Source organism: Lissotriton vulgaris, chromosome 1_1 (assembly GCF_964263255.1).
Source record: "Lissotriton vulgaris chromosome 1_1, aLisVul1.2, whole genome shotgun sequence".
Classification (NCBI taxonomy): Eukaryota; Metazoa; Chordata; class Amphibia; order Caudata; family Salamandridae; genus Lissotriton; species Lissotriton vulgaris.
In genome coordinates, this window is record NC_141685.1 from 852680177 (window position 1) to 852703326 (window position 23150).

At 44.4% G+C, this 23150-nt stretch overlaps 1 protein-coding gene across 1 annotated transcript in view; it reads left to right on the top strand.

Moving 5' to 3' along the window:
- ABCA4 (ATP binding cassette subfamily A member 4) overlaps positions 1-23150 on the top strand; it is a 1055123-nt gene that overhangs the window by 433488 nt on the left and 598485 nt on the right. Inside the window, exons 13-14 of the mRNA XM_086957892.1 lie at positions 7029-7250; positions 21383-21587. Of these exons, the coding sequence (XP_086814018.1) occupies positions 7029-7250; positions 21383-21587 (427 nt within the window). The remainder of the gene's footprint in view (positions 1-7028; positions 7251-21382; positions 21588-23150) is intronic.

The window sequence follows — 23150 nt, forward strand, 5'->3', positions numbered from 1 at the left end:
CAAGAGATAACATCCGTACCTTCAGTCATATTATAGAAAAAGCCTGCTTGTTAACACTTCCCTCAGTAGCAATTGCTCTTGACGCAGAAAAGGTGTTTGATAAGATTTATTGGCCTTTCTTGCATGCCATTTTAGAAACTCATGATCTAGGTTCCTCTTTTACTAACATGATCTTAGCTCTATACACAAACCCTTTAGCAAACATTAGGATTTAATGGCTCCACTTCTTCTTTCTTTGACTTACACCAAGGAACGAGAAAGGGGTGCCCTTTTTCTCCCTATTGATCCTCTACTTAGACTTCTTAATTCCGAACCTAAAATTAAAGGCCTTCAATTTGGTCATCTTAAATTTAAGACAGCTGCATATGCAGACGATATACTCATACGATGTTACTCACTTTGACTCAGCTTCCAAGGCTCTTACCGAGCTACATTGGCTGCCCATTATTAAGCGCATACAGTTTAAGGCCTTGTGTATTTCATTTAAGACTACAAATGGCAAGGGCCCACGACAACTGTCGCAACTCTTCAGACCCTACATCCCAGGCAGATCACTAAGATTGTATAACAGTGGCAATCTATCTATCCCCAAGATTTCAAAAGTAAAATGGGGAGGCAAACATTTTTCTTACACCACCACAAAACTTTGGAACTCCTTGCCCACCTGCCTGAAAAACTAACATAACCTGCTACAATTTAGGAAGTATTTAAAAACCTGGCTGTACTAATGGCACCTTTCCAAAAATGACTGTCCACTGGTGTATCCAGCTCCTAGATACCTTTGGGTCATGTTGCGCTTTATAAAACCCTCATTTCATTTAATTTCATTTCATAGTCTCTGGAGATGTTGAGTTGGCTATTCCTTCGATAATTAGTATAATCCAGGACCTTTTGAAGGTCTCTGGGCATACACTAAGTAAGGATAAAGTCAAGATATTCCCTCTTATTCCCATTTGTTTCCCCTCCCATTTGGGTGCTTCAGATCTGAAGTGGCAATCCTCTCGCCTTAAGTATTTGGGAATCTGGTTTTGTAGAGACCTGATGAAAACAGGTTCCTTTAATGAATCATTTATACAAGCCAAAGTGAAAGACCTTCTTAATAATTGGTCTCCAAAATTCATTTCCTGGTGGGGAAGACTACATTCCCTTAAAATGATGATTACCCCGATGGTACATTTTTTATCATCATTGTTACCTCAAAGACTCTCATCCAATTTTTCCCATGAACTTGACAAACTTACTGCTAAGTTTCTGTGGAACGATGAACGAGCAAGGATCTTGTATACATTTCTTAGAAAACCTGTTGCTCTGGGTGGTTGTAACTTCCTGAACTGGTACCTGTATCAAACAGTCTTCCTAGTTTCTCAAGGGGCGGTTTGCTTTTGACCGGATTCACTTTACTCTCCTCCATGGAAACACATTGAACAATCTCTTTGTCACCCCTATAGTCTGTCATCCTACATCTTGATGACAAAATTTGTCTGCTCTCATTCTCATCGTGTTCTTTCGGATACAGTTTCTGCTCTAAAGACCATTGACATGTGGCTTGAGAGCCGCTTCAATCATTCTAGGAGGTCTTTTCTTTGGTTTAATACAAACCTTACCTTTGATTTTGATCCTCACCTTTCTAATGTTTGGGCTTCTGAAGGCATTAAGAATATTCAGGACCTTTATGGTATTAATTGTGATCTTCTTCCTTTTACAACTCTTGCCACAAAAGATGATTTTACTAAGCTAGACTTGTACTGCTTTTTGAAGGTTAAGGTTAAGGTTCAGCTCTCAAAATTCCACTTTTCTAGTCACTCATCTTTATTTAATCTTCTAACCCTTTGGCTCCAGACGGGGCATGTAGCATCCCAAACGTACAAATTTGTATCTAACCCGCCAGCTCCACAATGTTCATCTATTTACTACATGGTCCAAACACTTTGATAAGGGGGCTTCTGAACACATTTCGCCGAGTGACTGGTCGCTGTTGTGTGACTCTCGCACTAAAATTGCTCAGGCCCTTATCCAATCTAAATGTTTTACAGTGAATTTGCTTCATTGGACTCCTGCTCAACTATACAAATTGAAGTTAAGAGATAATAATAGGTGCTGAAGTTGTGATTTGGAACCAGGGGCACATCAACACATGTTCTTTGATTGTACGCCTTTAGCTGACTATTGTGCTTCTATACAGATGCACGTGTCAAGTATTTTTAATGTTCCTATTAAATTGTCCTTTTCAATGGTTATACTGGGCCCCTGGGCGTCAATTGATCCTCTCCCTTTAGAGAAGTCTGACATGTCATTATTAGACTTACTTTTGTCTATTGTAATCAAAGTGATTCTCACAGTCCTTCCAATACATTGCTTTTCACACTTGGTGGGCCTGGCTGTCCTATCTTTGTAGGGCTCACACTCTGCATTCTGAGAGTCACTCCTCTCTGATTATCTTCATCCCAGTCTGGCGAACTTTGAACAATTATGTTCAACATTACGCTCTAGACCCCGTGGCTAATACCTCAAATTCCTGAACACTTTTAAGGTTGTTTCTCGTGCCTACTGTTTCTACCTCTTTTTCCATTTCCTCTTTAGGTCTCGTAGAGAGACCAATTGTGGTGAAACCAGAAAGTTTTACAGAGTGCGGATTTTCAACAGTTCACGCGAAATCATGTGACCACGAGCACGCGCATTTCTCCACATCAAAGCCTCAGCCTCCCTCCCTTGCCATTTGCTTCCTAACCAGCCTGCCTCGCATAATTGCATCAGACCCGACACTTCAAAGGAATGCGCCCCTCGCAATGCCGAGAGCCACTTTCACGGCCGCCAGGCCGTGCATTTCTCTTCCCTTCCTCCCACAGCAGGCCGTGCATTTCTCTTCCCCCCTCCCCACAGCAATGCCAAGAGCTTGTTCTCCCCGCACACAGCCTTACTCGGATTTCTCCTCCCCCTTCCCAGCCAGCTTCCCCCAGGCCGTGTTCCCTCCCACCTTTCCTCCTCTCTGTCCCTCTCTCTGCGTACATCCTTTAACTTTGTCCACCTCCTCCTTTATCTCTATCGTCTTTCTCGCTGATCTCCTTGTACTTTCTCACATGCCATCCCCTGTCTCACGTTTCTCACCGGTTCTGTACCTTTTCACCTCTCTTTCACCTGTCTCCCACCATTGTTACTGCTTTGTCTGTCCCACCTGGTTGTCTCAATATCGCATACCTATATCTCACCTTTCCTCAGTTGGTTTTTCTACCCTTTCTCTGTCCGCATAATTATGGATTTGCCGCATTTTCAGGATAATCCACCACCTGCTGCGCAGTTTTCAACATAGTAAAAGATCGTGCAGGCAGTTCTGATGAGATTCCTATGAAAAATTATAGTACGTCAGCATATGTCTTAAAGTCGAGAACCAAAGGCGAAAATTCTCCAATTTATTATTATATCATGGGTGCCTCTTAAAACTTGTGCTGCTTCCTTGTGGCTGCTTGCAGGAATTTTATCGATGTTCATCAAACCATCCCTCCCACAGGCTTTTCCAGCGTGCGCTCAGCCGGCCTCCCTTCTCCTCCCCCCTAATCACCACCCCCCCTCGCATCTACTTCTCCTGCCCACCCCCGTTGCGCTTTCCCCAGGCCCCCCTTGCCTACATAACATTTGGTCTTGTGCTGGAGTATCTGTCATCTCTTGCGGTATTCTTTAACCCTCTTCTCCTCCTTTATCTCAGCTCCCGTCTTTCTCGCTGATCTCCTTGTACTTTCTCACATGCCATCCCCTGTCTCACGTTTCTCACCGGTTCTGTCCCTTATCACATGCTTTGCCCTGCTACTCCATAACCTGGTTTTTGACCCTGCTATGCCGAGTCTTGTGGTTCAGTGGACGAATGCAACCACTGTAGCGGCCTGTGTTCACCTCATGGTCACAGGTTCAAATATTGGTATGTCCACTCAGCCTTTCATCCTTCTGAGGTCGATAAAATAAGTACCACTGAGTTGGTTAACAATAAATATCTGAAATTCAACAATAAACATCTGAAATTCAGCGTGAAGATACCCTTCTGAGTGAACGTGTGCTTTAGGAATGCACATGCTATGTATGTATGTTCCAGTACTAAAATACCCATAAAGCTCTACCAATGTAAATCAGCCCTTAATGTCTGTATCACCAATTATTCCAGTACTGTGAACCACTTCCAGTTCTGCCCAGGGTTTTCCAGGATGGTCTTCAGGCAACAATCCACAAATTGAGTATCAGACCCCACCCGTAGCTGGGTCACTACACCTCCACCCTCACTTCCAAAAAAAAACCAGTGCTATTTCACATCCGCGGCCCAAACAGCGCAGCCAATACACCCAGTCCCTAACCGCAACAGACCTTTTTATAGTTAAAAACTGGGACAACGCAGAGTCCTGGGAAAGCGCTTGCTCCACAGCGGTCACTCTTCAGGAACTGGAACTCTGCCAGGGCACCTCACTCCTGATCTACACACGCCTCTGACGAGGAACCTCCTTCCTGAGACACACAGAACAAACACAGGACCGATGCTGTATCCCACCCACGCTGCCATGCAAGAGTTAGAAGGCGCAGCAGACACCCAGGACCAACGCTCACATAAATGTCTCCGATGTACTTTAATCCTGAGGAACATTAGGCAAAGCTCCGCTGACGCACCACACTCACATCGGCACTCAGTACACACAACGTGCTGCTATTGTGCACAACGTGCATTTATAAAGCACATATACATTGGAGCTGAATTACAGATGTTTATTGTTGTCAATGGCACTCATTTCATCGACCTCGGAACGATGAAAGGCTGAGTGCCACCACCATGACTTGAACCTGCGATCACGAGGGCGAGCACAGATTACTGGCGTGGAGGGATTAATCCACAGGCCCCAGGTCCTGCACTTCACTCCTAACACAGCACTGATCTTTGCATCTGCCCCTAACCCCTCTCCCCTCCCTACACACACACACACACAGTTATTATTAAATCATGGGTGCCTGTTAAAACTTGTGCTGCTTCCTCGTGGATGCTTGCAGGAATTTTATCGATGTTCATCAAACCATCCCTCCCACAGGCTTCGTCAGCGTGCGCTCGGCCGGCCGCCCTTCTCCTCCCCCCTAATCACCACCCCCTCCCTCTCCATCACGGCCGCAGGCCGTGACTCGTATCTGCTTCTCCTGCCCACCCCCGTTGCGCTCTCCCCAGGCCCCCCTTGCCTACATAACATTTGGTCTTGTGCTGGAGTATCTGTCATCTCTTGCGGTATTCTTTAACCCTCTTCTCCTCCTTTATCTCAGCTCCCGTCTTTCTCGCTGTTCTCCTTGTACTTTCTCACATGCCATCCCCTGTCTCGCGTTTCTCACCGCTTCCGTCCCTTTTCACATGCTTTGCCCTGCTACTCCATAACCTGGTTTTCGACCCTGCTATGCCGAGTCTTGTGGTTCAGTGGACGAATGCAACCACTGTAGCGGCCTGTGTTCACCTCATGGTCACAGGTTCAAATATTGGTTGGTCCACTCAGCCTTTCATCCTTCTGAGGACTCCCTCTCCAATCCCTCTCTCTCTCCTCACTCACCTCTCTCTCGCCTCTCTCCCCTCTCCTCACTCACCCCTCTCCTCACTCTCTCCAGGCCTGACTCTCTCCTCCCCTCTCACCACTCTCCCCTCTCCCCTCTCACCACCACTCTCCCCTCTCAACACCGCTCTCCTCACCACTCTCCCCTCTCCTAATTGCATTTGTTCACGGCCGCCAGGCCGTGACACCACATCAAAGGGCTTCTCCTCCCCTAATTATTTATTTTCCGGCCGTACTTTAAGTTTCACGCCCGCCATACAACATACTACCACACATACAACCACATGCACAACCACATCAGTGCACGTTTTCACCTGTCACCTACACACCACCAGCCGTCGGTGCACGCTTTCACCAGGCACACACCACCAGCGTCAGTGCACGCTTTCACCAGGCACACACACCACGAGCCATCAGTGCACGCTTCCACCAGGCACACACACCACCAGCCGGCAGTGCACACTTCCACCACAGCACCACTCAGCACCACCACAGCACCACTCAGCACCACAACAGCATCACTCAGGGGCACCACAACATCACTATGCGCTACAACAGCATCAATCTGTGCAACCATTCAATAACAACTGGTTCAAATATTTTCTGTCAATGTTTCAAGCTTTATTACAAATGTCATAAAAAGATGTTAAATGTTTTCACTTCTGTTCTTGTTAAAACATTGTGATTTGTCAGATCAATACATGTAAGACAGGGGAAAACTAAACATGTACCTTTACTAATGCTATAGATGTAACATTTGCTAACTTTATAACTATTAGCATTTCTGATAACAAAATTAATACTTTTATATTTTGAAAAACATAAACAAAAATAAAGTTTTTTTTACATTTTACACACCAAAAGCTCAAACTTTTCTATTGCGAGACCTATTGCATTGCAAATGCTTGTTTTACTTTTGTAGCTTGCTCCACGGGAATACCCCTGTTCCCTCCTTCCCCATCCTCCTTCCCTTTTCTCTCTGTTTTTCCCCTGTCTATCCTTTACGGTATATTTTGTGATATATGGCTTGTCTCTTTCCAGTTGATACATAACTTTTTGGTATGTATTTTGAGGTTGAAATGCTCTTTGATACCTTATGCATATGTACTGCTTTGTCTAGCCTGTATCACTCATTGCATTTATTATTTTTACTTCCCTATTGTTTAAACTTCAATAAAAAATTTTGAACTTAAAAATAGAAAGGTACAAAGGATGTACTTTGTGAGGAATAATGAGCGAAAATCCTCCCTTTATCATTGCTTAACGTCCCACATTCAAGCAGTAATCTCAGGATTTTCTTCGGCATTCAGCATAAAGACAACAAAGATCCCTGTCTGTTACTACTCCTTAGTGTGACTGTCTGGTTTTTCATTACTAGTCCTGAGTATGGCTCTTTGGCTTTTGTGGTCTTTTGTGAAAACTCAGAAGAGTACTTCATCTCACCACTATTTGTTTTGTTTTGTGTTGCAGGGTGGCGGGGTGCTACACTACAGCAACCCACTTATTCTCTACCTGTTTCTGATGGCCTTCACCACTGCAACCATCATGCAGGGGTTCCTGATGAGCGTCTTCTTCTCAAAGGCCAACCTTGCGGCTGCCTGCAGTGGGGTCATTTACTTCACCCTCTACCTGCCACACATTCTTTGCTTTGCTTGGCAGGATCGCATGACATTCAAACTCAAAACCATAGTGGTAAGCGGCTTTTCCATTCCACATTGTCAATTTTGTATTCTTGTTTGTGTACTCATAATGTCAAAGTCCCTAAATTATGCAAAATTATGTAGAATAAACTTACTAGATCAGGTATCTATCATAAGTGTATCTGTATCACCTGGATGAAGCCTAAGACTGTTTCCTCAGTGAGGTTACACTGGCCTGCCTTCTCATCGTATAAGATTGTTCACTTGGCCTACACACTTTTTGCTAATTATAAGCCTATAGTCTTGCACTTTGTGATGTCACACCAAGCCCCCCCCCGCATCATCCTCTGTGGTGTCTCGATTGTCCTCCATCATCTTGCTTTTTTGATGTAGCAGCCGGCTTGCAGCTTTGTCCACTTAAGTCATTTTCGGTCGTTTGTGTCACATTCGGCTTGTGGATCATTTCCAGGCGACAGGGCAGGCATGCACACGAGGTCGTGGAACAAAAAGAAGGAACAAATATGGCTGAAGATGATAAACACATGAATATAAATGTGGTGAACTTATCAGATAGAATATTAACTAGTGACATGATTAAAGTTTTGAAGAGGGGTCTTGGTTTGTGTCTCTCAAATATTGTAAATAATGAACAGTCAAGATCTACTTATAAAAATGTGTCCTCAAACTTTAGCTTAAAAAACATTTTTCCACACGGATGACCAGTGCCAAACCTGATACTATACTGAGACCTCATTGTGACTTATCAATACAAGATGCAGTAGATACGACCTTACTACTTTCCCTTGCCTCTGAGGAAGGAGAATCAACAGACTTAAACGGATTTCTGTCACATCTGGGCATGGATATTGGACAGGCTAGAGACAGTGGGTTGAAGTCCAAATCCAAGTGGACTCTGAATCTCCCACCGGACTATTGTTGTGATTTGCTTTTTTAAGAATGTGTGCAATGACTTAGATAGAATGCCTAATACACAAATGATGGGCAGACTAAGTAGCCCAAATAACTTCACAAGACAGGAGAGGTATCCACTTCAAACACTAAGAAATGATGACACACGGATTATCAGAGAAGCAGATAAGGGCGGATGTGTAGTGGTTATGAATAGAACAGATTATAACAATGAAGTCTATTCCCAACTTGCCAATTCTGCTTGTTATGTGGAACTGGACAGTAATCCCATACCGGGTATTATGTATGCCCTCAATAAAGATCTTAAAGGCTGGTATGAGGCAGGACTATTGACCATTGAGGAGTACACTTACCTTAAGATTGATAAACCTAGATTCCCATGCATATACACTCTGCCCAAGATACATAAAAACAACCCCCTTTCCACCAGGGAGACCAATTGTCTCTGGCATAGGGGGGCCGACTGAACATCTGTCACATTTTGTGGATACATTTCTGAAGCCATTAGTTCCGAGATTGCCATCGTACATCAGGGATACAAAACATGTACTCAATATGATGATTGACATAATGTGGGCTGATGAGATGGTTCTGGAGACATTGGATGTAGTATCCCTTTATACGAACATCAGTCCAGAATATCGATCGGCATCTATTACAAATTTTTTGCATAAAAGACCAGTTGAATTATTATTGCATACAGAAATGATTTTGAAGATGATAAATATGATTCTAGAGAACAATGTATTTTTGTTTGATGGCAAATGGTACGCAAATCTCTTTATGGGGTGGTTTGAGGAGGAGTGCTTCTGGGGCAGGAAGGGGGCTTACTGGATACAATCCATTCACTACTGGGGCAGATATATAAACAATATTCTGTTGAAATGAACAGGCTCAGTAGAGGAACTGTATGATTTTAAACATCACCTTGAGCACAATACATGTAACATGTCGTTTACTATGAATGTCAGTAAACAAAAGATTGAGTTCCTCGATGTGGAACTCTACATACACGATCACCAACGTAAAAGCAGGATGTTCAGGAAAGAAACTGCATGCAATGCATTGTTACATGTAAGTAGTGCCACCCAAGTCATCAATTTAAAAGAATACCATTTGGCGAGATGGTTAGGGCCAGAAGGAACTGTAGCTGCAATAATGAATTTTTAATCAAAAGTCGATTTCAGAATAGAGGTTATGACAAGAGCACAATCAATGGATCCTACAACAGAGCTATAAAATTGGATAGAGTAACCACTCTTTAGTGGAGAAGTGTGGCTCAAGTGGTTGGAGCGGCAGACCCTGATGCAGAGGTCTGACCCGGACCAGGGTTCAATTCCCCGCCTCGGCGGGTCTTGGGCTCAAATTTCCCCGGACCTGACAATTCTCGCCTTGGTGCCTATTCCAATCATGGAGTCCCACTCTGTAACTCTGGGCAATAGCGTGCTTAATCTCCACAACGGCCCCTCGCAGCGGGATGCTTGGCTTTCACCTTGGCGATGCCCAGTAATGGGTTATCTCGCAGGGGAATACCAGGACGGGTTCCCTAAGCAAGCGCTGGGACGCTTTCGGGCAGCCATGCGCTCTACAAATCAAATTTCATTTCATTAATTCTTTCAGATAACTCACAAAAGATAAATAGACATATGGACCTGATTAGACCCATCATGCCCTTTGGGAGCAACACAGGAGATATGAGTAAAATATTGAAGAGACCCTTGCATCTACTGACTGGTGGCAGAAGTATCGCACCATATATTACAAGTAATCCAAGCATGACATTTCGTAGAGGCATGACACTAGGTGGACTGATAAGTCTGAGTTGCCCCTCACAGACCAAGAAAGACAACTGACTTACAGCTCGGACTAGAGGTTTACATAAATGTGGACATTGTTCAATGTGCCGACTATCTAGGGAATTAATAGGATTTGCATACAACCAAAGTCCAACGTTTGTGATTAAGACCAATATCAAATGTTATACTCGTGAGTGGTTTATGTACTGATATGCAAATGCAACAAAATGTATGAGGGAGTACGATCAGAATGCTGAAGGAGAGGATCCAAGAACACTTTAGAGTAGTGAAACAAGGGGATTCGAGATATCCCTTTGCGGTGCATACACTCACCTGTGACAAACACGATCAACATAGATCTTTTCACTTTCGTGGTTTAGAAACAGTCCCACCTGTGAAGAGAGGGGTAATAGAGAGCTCAGGTTACAATGTCAAGAGGCGATATGGATTATGCGCCTTAAGGCTGTAGATCACGGTTTGAACATAGACCGTGAGCTGCATTACTTCTTAGGAGACTAAATTATTTTATTTACTCTATGTCGAGATTAGTGGTGTTTGAATAATTTTATATTTTAGTGTGATATCGGCACTAGAGATAGGGAACATCATATCGGCAACTTCGATGTATAAACTCATAATATGGTTAATGTCCATCGTCAGAGGTTATTCCCTAAATACAATGCATAGAGACTAAGTCATTTCAATGGCACGTCTGTACTGTGAAATGCTTAGGAAATGTGAGTAATAACTCCATGTCAAGATTAGTGGTGTTGGAATAATTTTGCAATTAAGTATGACATATTACTGGAGATTGGGAACATTGTACTTGCAACTTAGATGTATAACATCGTTGAAATATGGTGAATGTTCGTCATCAGAGGCTACTCCCCAGACACAATGTATATCCACTAAGACAATAATAGTGGAATCATATATGCAAGACTCTCAATGTACTGTAATTTTGTCTTGTTGGGATTTTGAAGGGATTTAAGTTTACTGTCCTTAACTGTACACCCTGAATAGTGTATGAAATTGTAGTAATATGTATAACAAGTCAGCATTTACATGGTAATGCATGCCCATCAAGATTTAAGATGGAGCAGATTTACTGCCATCGGATCATTATGTCTCATCTTTCTGTCACTTCTTGTTCTATCGTCTTAATCACAGATTTTATCTTTTTACTTGGGTGAATTACTGGTCAAATTAGTATTCTGAATCTTTAGCAAGCAGGATGGTCACACCTCAAACAATTCGGTCCTCGGCTCATATTAATAGGTCTATGTATCATAATCTGATTCTCTGACTACCAGTCTATTACAAGATGGCGGCGTCTTTCGATGCAAATAGACACAGGTAGCTCGAAAACTAATAGTCGGATTTATAGATACAGAATAGAATGGAGAAACTTTGAAGGTCATCTCGTTTCCCGTTATCTGAGAAAGTACAATGAAGAACATTGGATAATATGAACTTATTATTACGCTATCAAGCCATGGTAATTTACATGGTTATTTACTTTGTGCTCTTCACAATGTCATACTCGACTAAATAGGTATACATATCACACCTGTGACTTATTGTCCATTTGACACACAGTGATTTGGGCAATATCATATGCATGACAAGGTGGCTATACTGTGTGGTAAGAAAGGATGCGATCGTTTACCACGCAGGTATAAATAGGACAACCAATATGGCACCCATGCTGAATGCCATGGACCCAATACACAGCAGGAACGATTGTCTTTTTACAGTAAGCGTGGAGGATAAGAGAACGGTTTGGTTAATGATGGAACTATTCAATCGAATAATTGTGTAGTTAAGAGTAACCAATTTTGGGTAAGAAGAAGCCTACTTAGTTTTCTCATGGCTACTTAGAATAACAACACGGGTAACGTTAGGAACGTAGCTTACGTAGTGCTACATTTCTTCATTCACAAATACAGTGATGCATTGCTGATATACCATAATCACTTGCAACAGTTATTTTGGAATATTAGGTAAGCAACGTGTTAGTATTGATAATTTCGATCTGAAATATATATTATGTGACAGTATGTAATTAGAGATTTCTTTGAACTTTCAGATTACTTTACTGCTAACTTGATACAGTCCCTCATATAATTTATGGGTGCATTGAGATTGCTTTTGAGGGTAAGCTCCCCCCCTTTTCTTATAAATATGAGGCGGCCATGCACGACTTAGTAGCATACTGTACTTAGTTATTTACAACATATCTTGGGATTAAGTGGTGACCTTATGCTTAATTGAACGCAAATCAATAAAATTCCAGCACTATATATTCTCCTATTCTCTCATCTCATTGATCTATGTTTTGTTTATCTTACTTTCTTTAATTCATTTCTTAACTCACAAGTCAACTTCGGTACTTGAAATTTTGTGAGGGACGCTCACGGCCCAACTTGGGTGATGGATCCCGGTGATGGGACTGGATATATTATCATATCCCTTCCTTACTCCAATTTACTTGATCTTTCCCCATTCCTCACAACGCTGTTATCTTTATGTTTCAGCCGTGATTAAGTCTTATTAAAATTTAAATAACAGACGAAACACGTGTTGGCAAGGAACTTAACAGCAATGGGCAAGGAACTTAACAGGAAAGTGAAGTGTTTGGATGTTCGAATAAAGATTAGTGGATATTCTAATTACAACGTATCATTTGACGCATTGAGTGCTTGGAGAGTCCATTTATCATTTCCATGATGTCAAACTCAAACTCAGCAGTGAAGTCACATTTGGCATCTGACCTCATCCTCAGTGACATCACATTCAGGTTGCAGCTTTGTCCTTCATAAAGTCACACATGGCCAGCATTGTCATCCTAAGTGATGTAAAACTCAGCCTGCAGTTTTGTCCAGTTCTGCCACGATTGTCCTACATAAAGTAACACCAGGGACGGCCTTGCCATGATGCATCTCTGGCACCTGATCTGTAGGCTGCAGGTTAAGGGTCTGCTTTGATAGTAAGATGGGCTGTCAAGCCTCAAGCATGTTCACATAGCCCCAGTCTAGCAGAGGCTTCCTGCATGTTGTGCTATTGGTTTGCTAGGGCTGATTTTGGTTTCCAGCCGACCCATGTGTAACACTCAACTTACAGTGTCATTCACTCGTGTCACACTCATCTTTCAGCATCGTCTTCTGTGTAGCACTGGACCTGCTTACTTGTTCACTGATGTCATCCTCTCCCTTTGTGATGGCACACTCGGCCTGTGGTCTCTCCCTGTGTGATGTTACACTCAGCCTCTAACCTCATACTAAATGAGGTCACACTCAGCCTGTAACCTCATATTAAATGAGAACACACCCAGCCTGTGGCCCCGTCCTCTGTGGGGTTACTGACCTCCTGGGTAGCTTGATACAAGCCTGTATGCAGTTTATCGTGTATGGATCTGGAGGTCAGGTAGGGCAAAGGGGCTCTGTATGAGAGCATGTCAACAAAAAACAAACAGTGCATGTAGAGAGCTATTGAGAGCAGTGATTTCATACCATGCAGCTATAATTATTACTCTTTTACTCATGTTTATTGAAATCATTAAAGCTTTTCCTAAGTTTGATTCACTACAGATGATGCACAGTATTTATTCAGACCAAAATGAAACGTAGGATAGTCATGTGCAACAAGCGCCCACTTCAGCGAGACATTCTACAAGTATACAAACTCCGTTACGTAGTGATCAGTACATATATCCAGGTATCAAAGTACACATATCCAACACAAGAAAACATTACTACGGCTATTCTGGGAAACCAACCCCTTCTCCCTCAAACTATGTTACCTTCTCGCCCGCCATATACAGGTCCATTCCTGCACCCCGGTAGCCTCCAGGGTTCCCCAGTGTCTTGCTATATCTCTCTTGGCTACCACTGGGCCCAAGGCACTAAACCGGAGTTTAGATCGTGGGAGGTCTACATTATTAGGGATTCCAAATAGAACATCTTTAGGGTCAAGCTGGAACTTTGAGTCCCATATATGTGAGAGTTCCTGGATGATCTCATTCCTGTGTGTCTGTATGTGATGACAATCCCATATTGTGTAGGAGCTCTAGCCATAATATGTAATTCCTGGCAATCATAATAGACCCCGTGTAGTACCTGAAATTGGTTTAGATTAGTCGTAGATGCACCTTGATCACAACCTCCCTTGGCTGCATCGCTGCTGCTTCCCAGTCAATCTCCTCCATTATACTCAGGTCTCGTTTCCATCCCTTCCTCAAGTGTGTCAACAATTTGGGCATGTTGTTGTTTATGGCCTTGTATGTATGGAATATGGCACCACTGCCCAATGCCTCCATCAAAATGCATCTCTCAAGGGGACATATTCCCAGTTGTCAGCCCCGTCCGGCGCCTCTTCCCACCAGGCATGGAAAACTTGCACATACTTAAAAAATTGAGCCTAGTAAAACTCATACTCTGCATCGTATCGATGAGAACAGCATGAGCCTCCCATCCTCAAGTACATCTCCAATTTTAGAAATGCCTATTGTGTCTCAGTTCCCAAAACTATGAAGCTTGAAGACCTCCCTTAACCACTTACCCCTCCATAGCGGTAATTCTCAAGTAATTTTGTATGTCCAACCCAACATTCTTGTAGCCCTATGCCATGCCAACAAAGATACCTGTATTGTCAGCGCTAGGCTCTGAATACCACCGCCCGTATAAATAATGTAGGTGTGTGCGTTTCTCCAGGCCTGCATGCTCCAGGCAAAACGTGGGGTGATACTGGGGGGAGTATATCCAATAACTGATAAGTGAGCCCCTCAGTAATAACCGTCAATATCAGGGACAGCCAAACCCCCATTTTATTGGGACCGTTACAGGGTTCGGAGTGATATCCGGGGGGTGTCCTCCATCCCAACCCTATGTTGGCCCTGGTGAAAACTGACTGGGCCTCACGATAGTAAGTGTTTTGAAGTGCATGCAACAATTTAGGCAGGGTGATCATTTCAAATAAGGCAGTATGTCCCATCAGTGAGAGGGGGAGTGTCCTCCATCTATCCACATCTGTCAAGAAATGTATAAGTACTCTTCCAATATTACTTCTGGCCAAAGCTCCCTGTACATAATCATAAAGATCCCTAGGTAGAGAAAGACTTCAATGGTTAATCGGAGACCCTGTGGAAGAGGTAGGGTTCCCAGAGGGTCATGTGGGACATATAACACTGATTTCCCCCAGTTTATTGTATGTCCTGAGTGGGCCTCATAGCTCTCTAGCACCTCAAAAAGGGATGGAATAGTTGTATTTAGCTCTGTCACAAAGAGGAGCATGCCATCTGCATAAAGAGACAGTTTCACCTCTGTTGCTTCATTGAACAAGATTCGAAACCCATGTATGCTCTGGTGCTAGCTAACCTCACAGGCCAGGGATTGCTATGTGAGGGTGAATAATAACGCAGAGAGGGGGCACCTTTGTCTGATCCCCCTCTGTATGGGGAAATTCCTCAAACATTCTCCCATTCACTCTGACTGTGGCCACTGGGTTTTTATACAACACCACTACCTAGCTTTGAAATTGTGGATCAAAGCCAAACTTCAGAATTGTATGCTCCAAGAAGGGCCAATGGATACCGTCAAACGCTTTCACCAGTGTCTAACAATAGGAATATATGGAGAAGCCGGCGGCCTCTTACAGTTGTCAACCAGATATGTGTGCATTACAGATTATGATGGCCCAATCTACTGGTTATTAATCCCGATTGGTCACAATGTATCAATCGAGTAATGGCCCACAAGAGCCACGCCGCCCGAATGGTGGCCGGTACTTTTGTCTCTACACTTTGTAGGGAGATCGGGCAGTATGACTTGCACCTATCCTTCTTGGGAAGGACCTCTATTGTTGCTTTCCAAAGGTCAAGTGGTAGTACCCCTTTCTCCTCCCCTCCCGTAACAGATTCAGAAGATGCGATCCTACTAATTTGATGTACCTTTTATAAAACTCAGCTGGGAGTCCATTGGGGCCTGGTGTCATTGCTGTTCGTAATTTAGTTATAGCATCCTGTACCTCCTTTAACATGAATTCTGACTCCAATGACTCACATGCCTACGCTTCCAGAATTGTTGTAGTGATCGAAGTCAAAGATGAAGCAATGGCCTGTGGGTAGTGGAGTGGTGTGGCGGCGTAAAATTGCCTATAATACTGTGCAAATTCAGCCATTATCAAGGCATCAGTTTGAAGGTGGTCCCCTGACTAATTCACTATGGCCTGTACCCATCGGGCTTCCTGTTCCCACAACCCAGTCATGCTAATAATTTGCCTGCCTTGTCGCCTGATTCGTAGAAGCGATGCAAGGTGGCTGTCATTTGTTATTTGGCCTTCTCTTGCTCCAGGTCTCTGTATTCCACCTGGTATGCCGCCATCTGCCTCATCATCAGGGAGTCAGTGGTTGAAACCCAGGACCTCTCAAACTGCAAAATGTGGTCCTTCAGTACTTCCACTTCAGTCCTCTCCCTCCTTTATTTTGGGGCGATCACATTCTGAGATCTGTCTCTAACGACTGTCTTGAAGGCCTCCCACAGTACAATTTGTTTGTTTTCCATGAGATACAACTCCATGTCCACTCTGAGACCCATCGCCACCTCCCTGTCCTTTAGGTCAGGTGCATTAAGCTTCCTCCCTGCAACCGCCCCACCCCAAAGGCGCCCCATACAGATGTAAAGGGGCGAGTGATCTGAGAGAACCCTAGCAAGATATTTGGCTTTTGACACCTCACCTACCTCCCCCCAGATACAAAGACATAATCAAGTAAAGTAGATCTTATGCACGTCCGAGAAGTAAGAATATGCCCTGTCTGAGGGTGCTGCTGATGCCAGAGGCCATAAAGGCACATTCTGTTGGCAAACTTAGCTAGCCCGAATTGATGGGGAGATCGTTACTGAGTGCCAGAGCGGTCAATGTGTGTGGCCATCACATCATTAAAGTCTCCACTCACTATATGCAACGTAGAAGTGCAACGTAGAAGTGTATTACAGCGGTATACAACGTTTACAACGAAGTTTTTACCACGCACTACCACTACAACGCAGGCATTACCACGCATACCATTACAACGCATTGCGCTGGAGGGCGCTCTAGGATAGGGAATAAGTATAATTTTATATCCAACACCTTCCCTAGTGTCCACGGGGACTGGAGTTGGAATATAAAATTATACTTACCACTATCCAGCACCTCTAAGGGCTATGCGTTGTAACGGTATGCGTTGTAAATACCGCGTTGTAATGGTATGCGTGGTAAAAGTATGCGTTGTAACGTCATACATCCATTACAGCAGTATATCTTTTACCTTGGCCATTGTGGGTGCCTACAATCAGGACGAATTATAAACACTCATTCACATCATAGAAGTCCTGCCCTGGTAACCCTGTACTCCCACCTTTTTCTACAGGAAAGGGGGGATTCTTTCCTATCAATGTTGTTACCCCACGGTCCCAGTTGGTAAATCCCGCATAGGCTAACATGGTGTATGCTGCTCTCCCCAGTAATTTACAGTTTGTCCCCTTTAGGTTCATCTCTTGTAAGTATTCGATGTACTGTGCAACTAGGCCATGTTGATCTTGTTGCCAAGACCATTAACATTCCATGAGAGAACTGTAAGGGGGTGGTTCTCTAACTGCCCTGGCTGTTACGTACTGTGATGGGTGGATTAAGTGAGGCCATGCGTTGACCCATGTGTTTGTAGAATGCAACCCGTGCCTGCTGCCTTTCGCTGATACGGAGTGAAATGTCGAACTAACTGAACACACCCGCCCCCAACCTGCTGACCCTCTCTCCACCATCCAGTATCTCCCCCTTGCCCTGTACTCCATCACCGGGATCCAAATGCAGCAGAAGGAGAACATGAGGGGTCTGTAGCCCACCGTCCATTGATCATCACAACCTCTGAATAACTGTTGCTAACTATTGCTAACTGACCTAATAACCAAAATTAGATGCTGTATTCTTTGTCTCTTCTTCCGACCCCACATCTGGCCGCTTCCCTTTCCACTTCTGGTCGGCTTCCTCCCCACTCCCCTGACCGGATGTGGTGTCCGGTTCTCACCCCTCTCCCCACCAGTCGGGTACAGGGTCCTAGTGCCCTTGTACCCAGGTCACGACATCTCCCCTTTTGTTGCAGGAAAAGGACAGAAGAAGGTGGTGATAAACATAGAGGTATAGAGGTATAGATAGAGAGAGAGAAGAGAGAGAAAAAGAGGGAGAAAGAGAGAGAGATATAGAAAAAGATGTGTCATTGTCTCCATCATTACATTTCTCCAATCAGTCTTTTTGGTCTTTTGCATTCTCTTCTTTGATACGTCTCTCTCTTGTCTTTCTGTCATTCCTCTTCTGGTCTCTCGTCTGTGCCTGTGTCTCCTGCAGTTGTGTCTCCTCCGTCTTCCTCCATGCTCTTTAGTTCCTTAAAGTGAGAGCTGTTCGATTATTCGGTAGGCACCTGCTGTCACTGTTATCATGGGCCCTTTCACCTGTGTCACAGTTAAAGGTTCCTTTGAGAATGGACTGTCCGATTTTCTCAGTTGCCGCTGGCATACCAGCACTGCATCCCCTTGCTTGAGGTGCGATGGAGTGGCATCTCTCCTGGCGTTGGCATACGCCTTTATTTTCTCCTTGGCCCCGTGGTCTTTGCCGGCAATGCTGCTGTGGGCTGGTGGCGCTGTTGCTTCCAGCTGCGGTAGCCTTGTTCTGCTTGTTCGGCCCAATTCTAAGATGGCCGCCCAACTCTCGCGAGATCACTGGTCTTTTTGTGACTCTGCCTGACCTGAAGGTGGCCGCCGGGCCTTTCGCAACGCTGATTGGCCGCTTTTGCCTGGCCCTAAGATGGCAGCTGTCCTCGCGTGCAGACTTTCATTGGCGGGCAGCTGTGAAGTCAGTATCGGGTGCAGGTCGGGGGCCTCTTACCGTGTTTCCAGTGCGGCCGGGGTGGGCTCCCATGTTGTTCCTTCTTTTCCCTCACTCGGACCAGGGTGGGCTCCTGGCTCCATTTCTCAATCCCAAGGGACCCTGACACACGCGCGGTCTTCTCAATCCCACCTTCGTTGCCGGTTGTCATGTCTCTGTTATCAGGAATACACAGGAGTCAGGTAGGAGCGTTTCTAGGTTCTTTATTGCTGTATTCTTTGTCTCTGATTCCGACCCCACTTCTGGTCGCTTCCCATTTCCCTTCTGGTCTGCTTCCTCCCCACTACCCTGACCGGAAGTTGTGTCCGGTTCTCACCCCCTCCCCACCAGTCGGATCCAGGGTCCTTGTGCCCTTGTGCCCAGGTCACGACAGGCATCTCGTGTGGACGTGCCACCGGAGGAAACATCCCTCAGTCCCCATCACCCTCCGCTCCACTTCAGTTGGGGATCTCTGCCCCGGGCTACCAGCAGGCCCCTTTGGGATCAGTCTTAGCCTCTCCTCGCCACCTTTTAGAGTGAGGCGACCCGCTGCGCCCCTTAGAGCCTATATTTGGGCCTGCACCTGTTCCAGGGTTCCTTTATGCACTCCGCAGCTGCTTCCTTCGGTCTCCATAAGATCCAGGGTCTCAGTTCGTGTCTTGGATAGCAGGCATTATCAGGATAATAGCAGGATCGTAGCTGAGGTGGCAGAGCTAGCGATAAATGCGGCTATTTGGCCATCTTGGAGGCCCCCCGTCCCTCCTCCTGGCGCAGTGCACGGTTGACCAGATCTTCTGCTTGGTTGAACAGATTGATTTGAGCACTATACCCAACTTGCAACTTGAGGCCATCTTTGTAGCGCTAAGTGACAGAATGCGGTTTTTAAAAAAGTGGTCTAGAAATAAACCATTGTAAATTATTGCACACTCCCTGCATACTTGGGTGGTATTTTGCCACTTCACAGGAGTGCAAAGTTATGGAGTACATCACAGAAACAATGCACTGGTGCAAACAATCACTGCACACCTGTATACATGATTAATACTACTTGAGAGATAGCTCTGAAGAAAAAAATGTTAATTGCCGCACACTAGGGTTTGCACCAGAGCGAAGATGGAGCAGATTAACTTCATGTTAGATTAGAAAAATACAGTTATTAGTGGACTGTGAATTATTTGTTAAAATCTCAATAGCACATTTTAACTGATTTATGGGCAATAATTATTTAGTATACTTTTAGCAACAGTTCCGCAATTCATTTTTATCAATTTTTGCCCTAGTTCATAAGTGTTACTGTAATATGGGCTCGAGCAAATGTTCCAAATTAGATTGGCCAGAAGTCTCCCTCTTCCTTTTCTACATTTATTGAGACAGCCCCATTAAGCTGATGATGCTTCTCTGCTTTAGATACTATTTTATGTAAGACTAGCGACCACTCAAATTATGGCTTAGCCCCATCCCCCCTGCATCCAGTGTGGTAATTCACACACATTGCTGACTTAGGGACAGGTATTGGACATTGTTTACATGTTTATGACCACATATGGAGGGCTAAAGAGGAAAAAATAGAAAGCATGTGCTCCGGCGCAGCTGGCATAGGCCTTCTAATTAGGCCCACCAGTGATTATTCGTGGGTACCACCAGTCGGAATACCAACTTCAAATCTTTGCAATTCCTCCAGTGAAATAAGAAGATATTGTGTCCAAATTGGGAAGTATGGGCATTAGAGCAGAACTCAAGGGTAACTGGCTGATCCTCCAGACTGACCTTGCAGAGTGGCCATTCCACAGCTCTCTGAGACCAGCAGTCTTCTTCAGAGAATGCAAGCCTCAGCTTTAACTTGGAGTATGTTTTGGAATTAACAGCACTTTTTATAATGTATTCTGCTGGTTTTTCTTGAACTCTGAAAACAGAGGGGCTTATTTACCAGCCCCTTGCGCCGCCAGTGCGTCACTTTTAATATGGGAAAAAGTGACGCACTGGCGATGCAAGGGGCTTGTAAATAAGCCCCTAATTTTCCATCTCTGATCTCAATTAAAAAGCGTCTTTACTAACTTCACACATACTTAGGTGGAATGGGAACTTTCGGGCAAAACCTCATTGACTGAAATGGATAAAACCTACCGGGTTTAAGATTGAATTCCGCAAGGTTTAACTCCTAGGCATTCATTCAGCTCCATAACTGGGGCACCAAGGTAAGCACATTCCCACAGTCAATCCTTAGATGCAACATATACCAATGTAGATGAACCATAGTTCTGATCTTCCTAAAACAGTCAAATGCTCATACTACACTCAGAACCAAATACCACTCAAACAACAGGTAAAAAAAGAAACATATGTTTCTGCCTGAGGAGCAGCATTGAAAAAGGAAGATTCTGGAATGGCACATGATGTACTAAAGAAGACATTCTTTATAGAATTGTACTCTCTAATGCTCTAAAGATGCTGGTGTGGAGTGGCTTTACAGAGTTTTGCATGATACTAGCCTCCTTTCTTGACATAAACACAAAATCTTTGCATTGAAGTGAATTTCGTGAACTCCACCTTTCCTTTATTGCAGAGCTTCCTGTCTCCCGTAGCTTTTGGGTTTGGAACCGAGTATCTGTCTCGCTATGAAGAACAAGGCCTTGGGCTGCAGTGGGGCAACATCCGGGCCAGCCCGGTAGAGGGCGATCAATACAGCTTCCTGTTCTCCATCGTCATGATGCTCATTGATGCCTTTCTGTATTGGGTGCTGGCGTGGTATATCGATCATGTCTTTCCAGGTATGTACTGGCACCCGCCCTGTTCAGATGTTCAATTTTACCTAGTTAATATGTGATTAAACATGGGTGATTTCCATTATGGTGTGACATCACGCACTCTTTGACACATCCCTATTACATCACAGACAATAACCTTACATGATACGTTAACCCAGATGTGGCCATATTGTGCAGAAGGCCCATTTTTCTTGATTGCGCTGGGCATACCTTTTAAAAGGTGCGCCCCCCGGCGCAATCAAGGAAATGCGCTGTATTACGGTGAACCCGCTGCCCCCTGCGCAGCTGTGAACTCGTGCTGCCCTAAGGGCAACGCATTCAGGTGAAAAACAGAGCTACTGCTTCGAAGCCGCTCGGTGTTTCACAGGCAGGCGACAACTCCGGCTGCTCTTTTAAAGGGGATTAGAGATTCTCTTGCAGGCACATGCAGTAGGTGACTGCACCCACCTGCAAGGGGATGTCTGAGGAGTTCATGGGACCCCCTTTCGCCTTGCCAGAGGGCTGCAATCAGGGGTTGCACTGTGAGTTAGCCTCCTGAGAACTTCTTTGCTTCTGCGCCTTCGCCTGTGATACGGCACAGAGGCCTGGGGACGCGCCGCCATGCAAATGAGGGAAAGCCCTGTTGAGGACGCACTGGCGCTGCATGTGCAACCATCGCTTTCAGTATTATAGAAGGGGATGCACAAGCATCTGTGGCCCCAAAAAAACAGCTGAGAGTTTGTGTAAGACTCAGGAGTAGCTTCCAGACTGCAAAACAGATAAGCACAAAATGCCTACTCCAGCCAGATGTGTTGCTGCCTCATTATTAGCAAAGGAGCCACAAACATTGATGAAAGGCTTTGCACCAAGTACCTGTGCCTCGTTGAAAACTAGTTACCTATGAATCTGTTACACTTGTAAACCCATCAGTGCCATAAATCCTTACTGGCTTTGCTTTGCTTCTGGGAATATCTGCATCCTGATGTCACGTGGGTTACCCTTCAAGCCATCGAATAAAATTGATGATAAATAAGAACGTCACCTCCATCCTGCAGATGATTCTCAAAGTGGGCAAAGTTCTCTGTCATTCTTGAATGTCTTTGAGAGACATTCAACAGGTCTGGTAGGCACTACAAACCCCAGTGTGCAGAGTGATGTGAGATAATGAAAAATCAAAACTGGCTGGATATTTGGAACAGTTTGAGATTTTGGGAAACATCAATACATCAATTTCTTTTAAAAATAAAAGTCTACAGCAGACAGACAGCTGTTTTTTCCACAGGGAGAAACAAATATTTATGTGATCATGGTTGTCAAGTGGCTCATGCCTTGTGTGATACTTTTGGGAATTTGTGGCTTTTATCAATACACCACTTTGCATTCTGGAATGTGTGCCTTCTTATTAATTATGCAAACACCACAGTTGATGGACAGAATGCAGAACAATGTCATACATTCACCCCAGTACAGAGATCTGGGCCTAAATGTATGACATTGTTCTGCATTCTGTCCATCAATTGTTGTTTTTGCATTTGGTTTTGCATTCTTATTAATTATAGCATGCATATTCATATAACTTATCTCAGC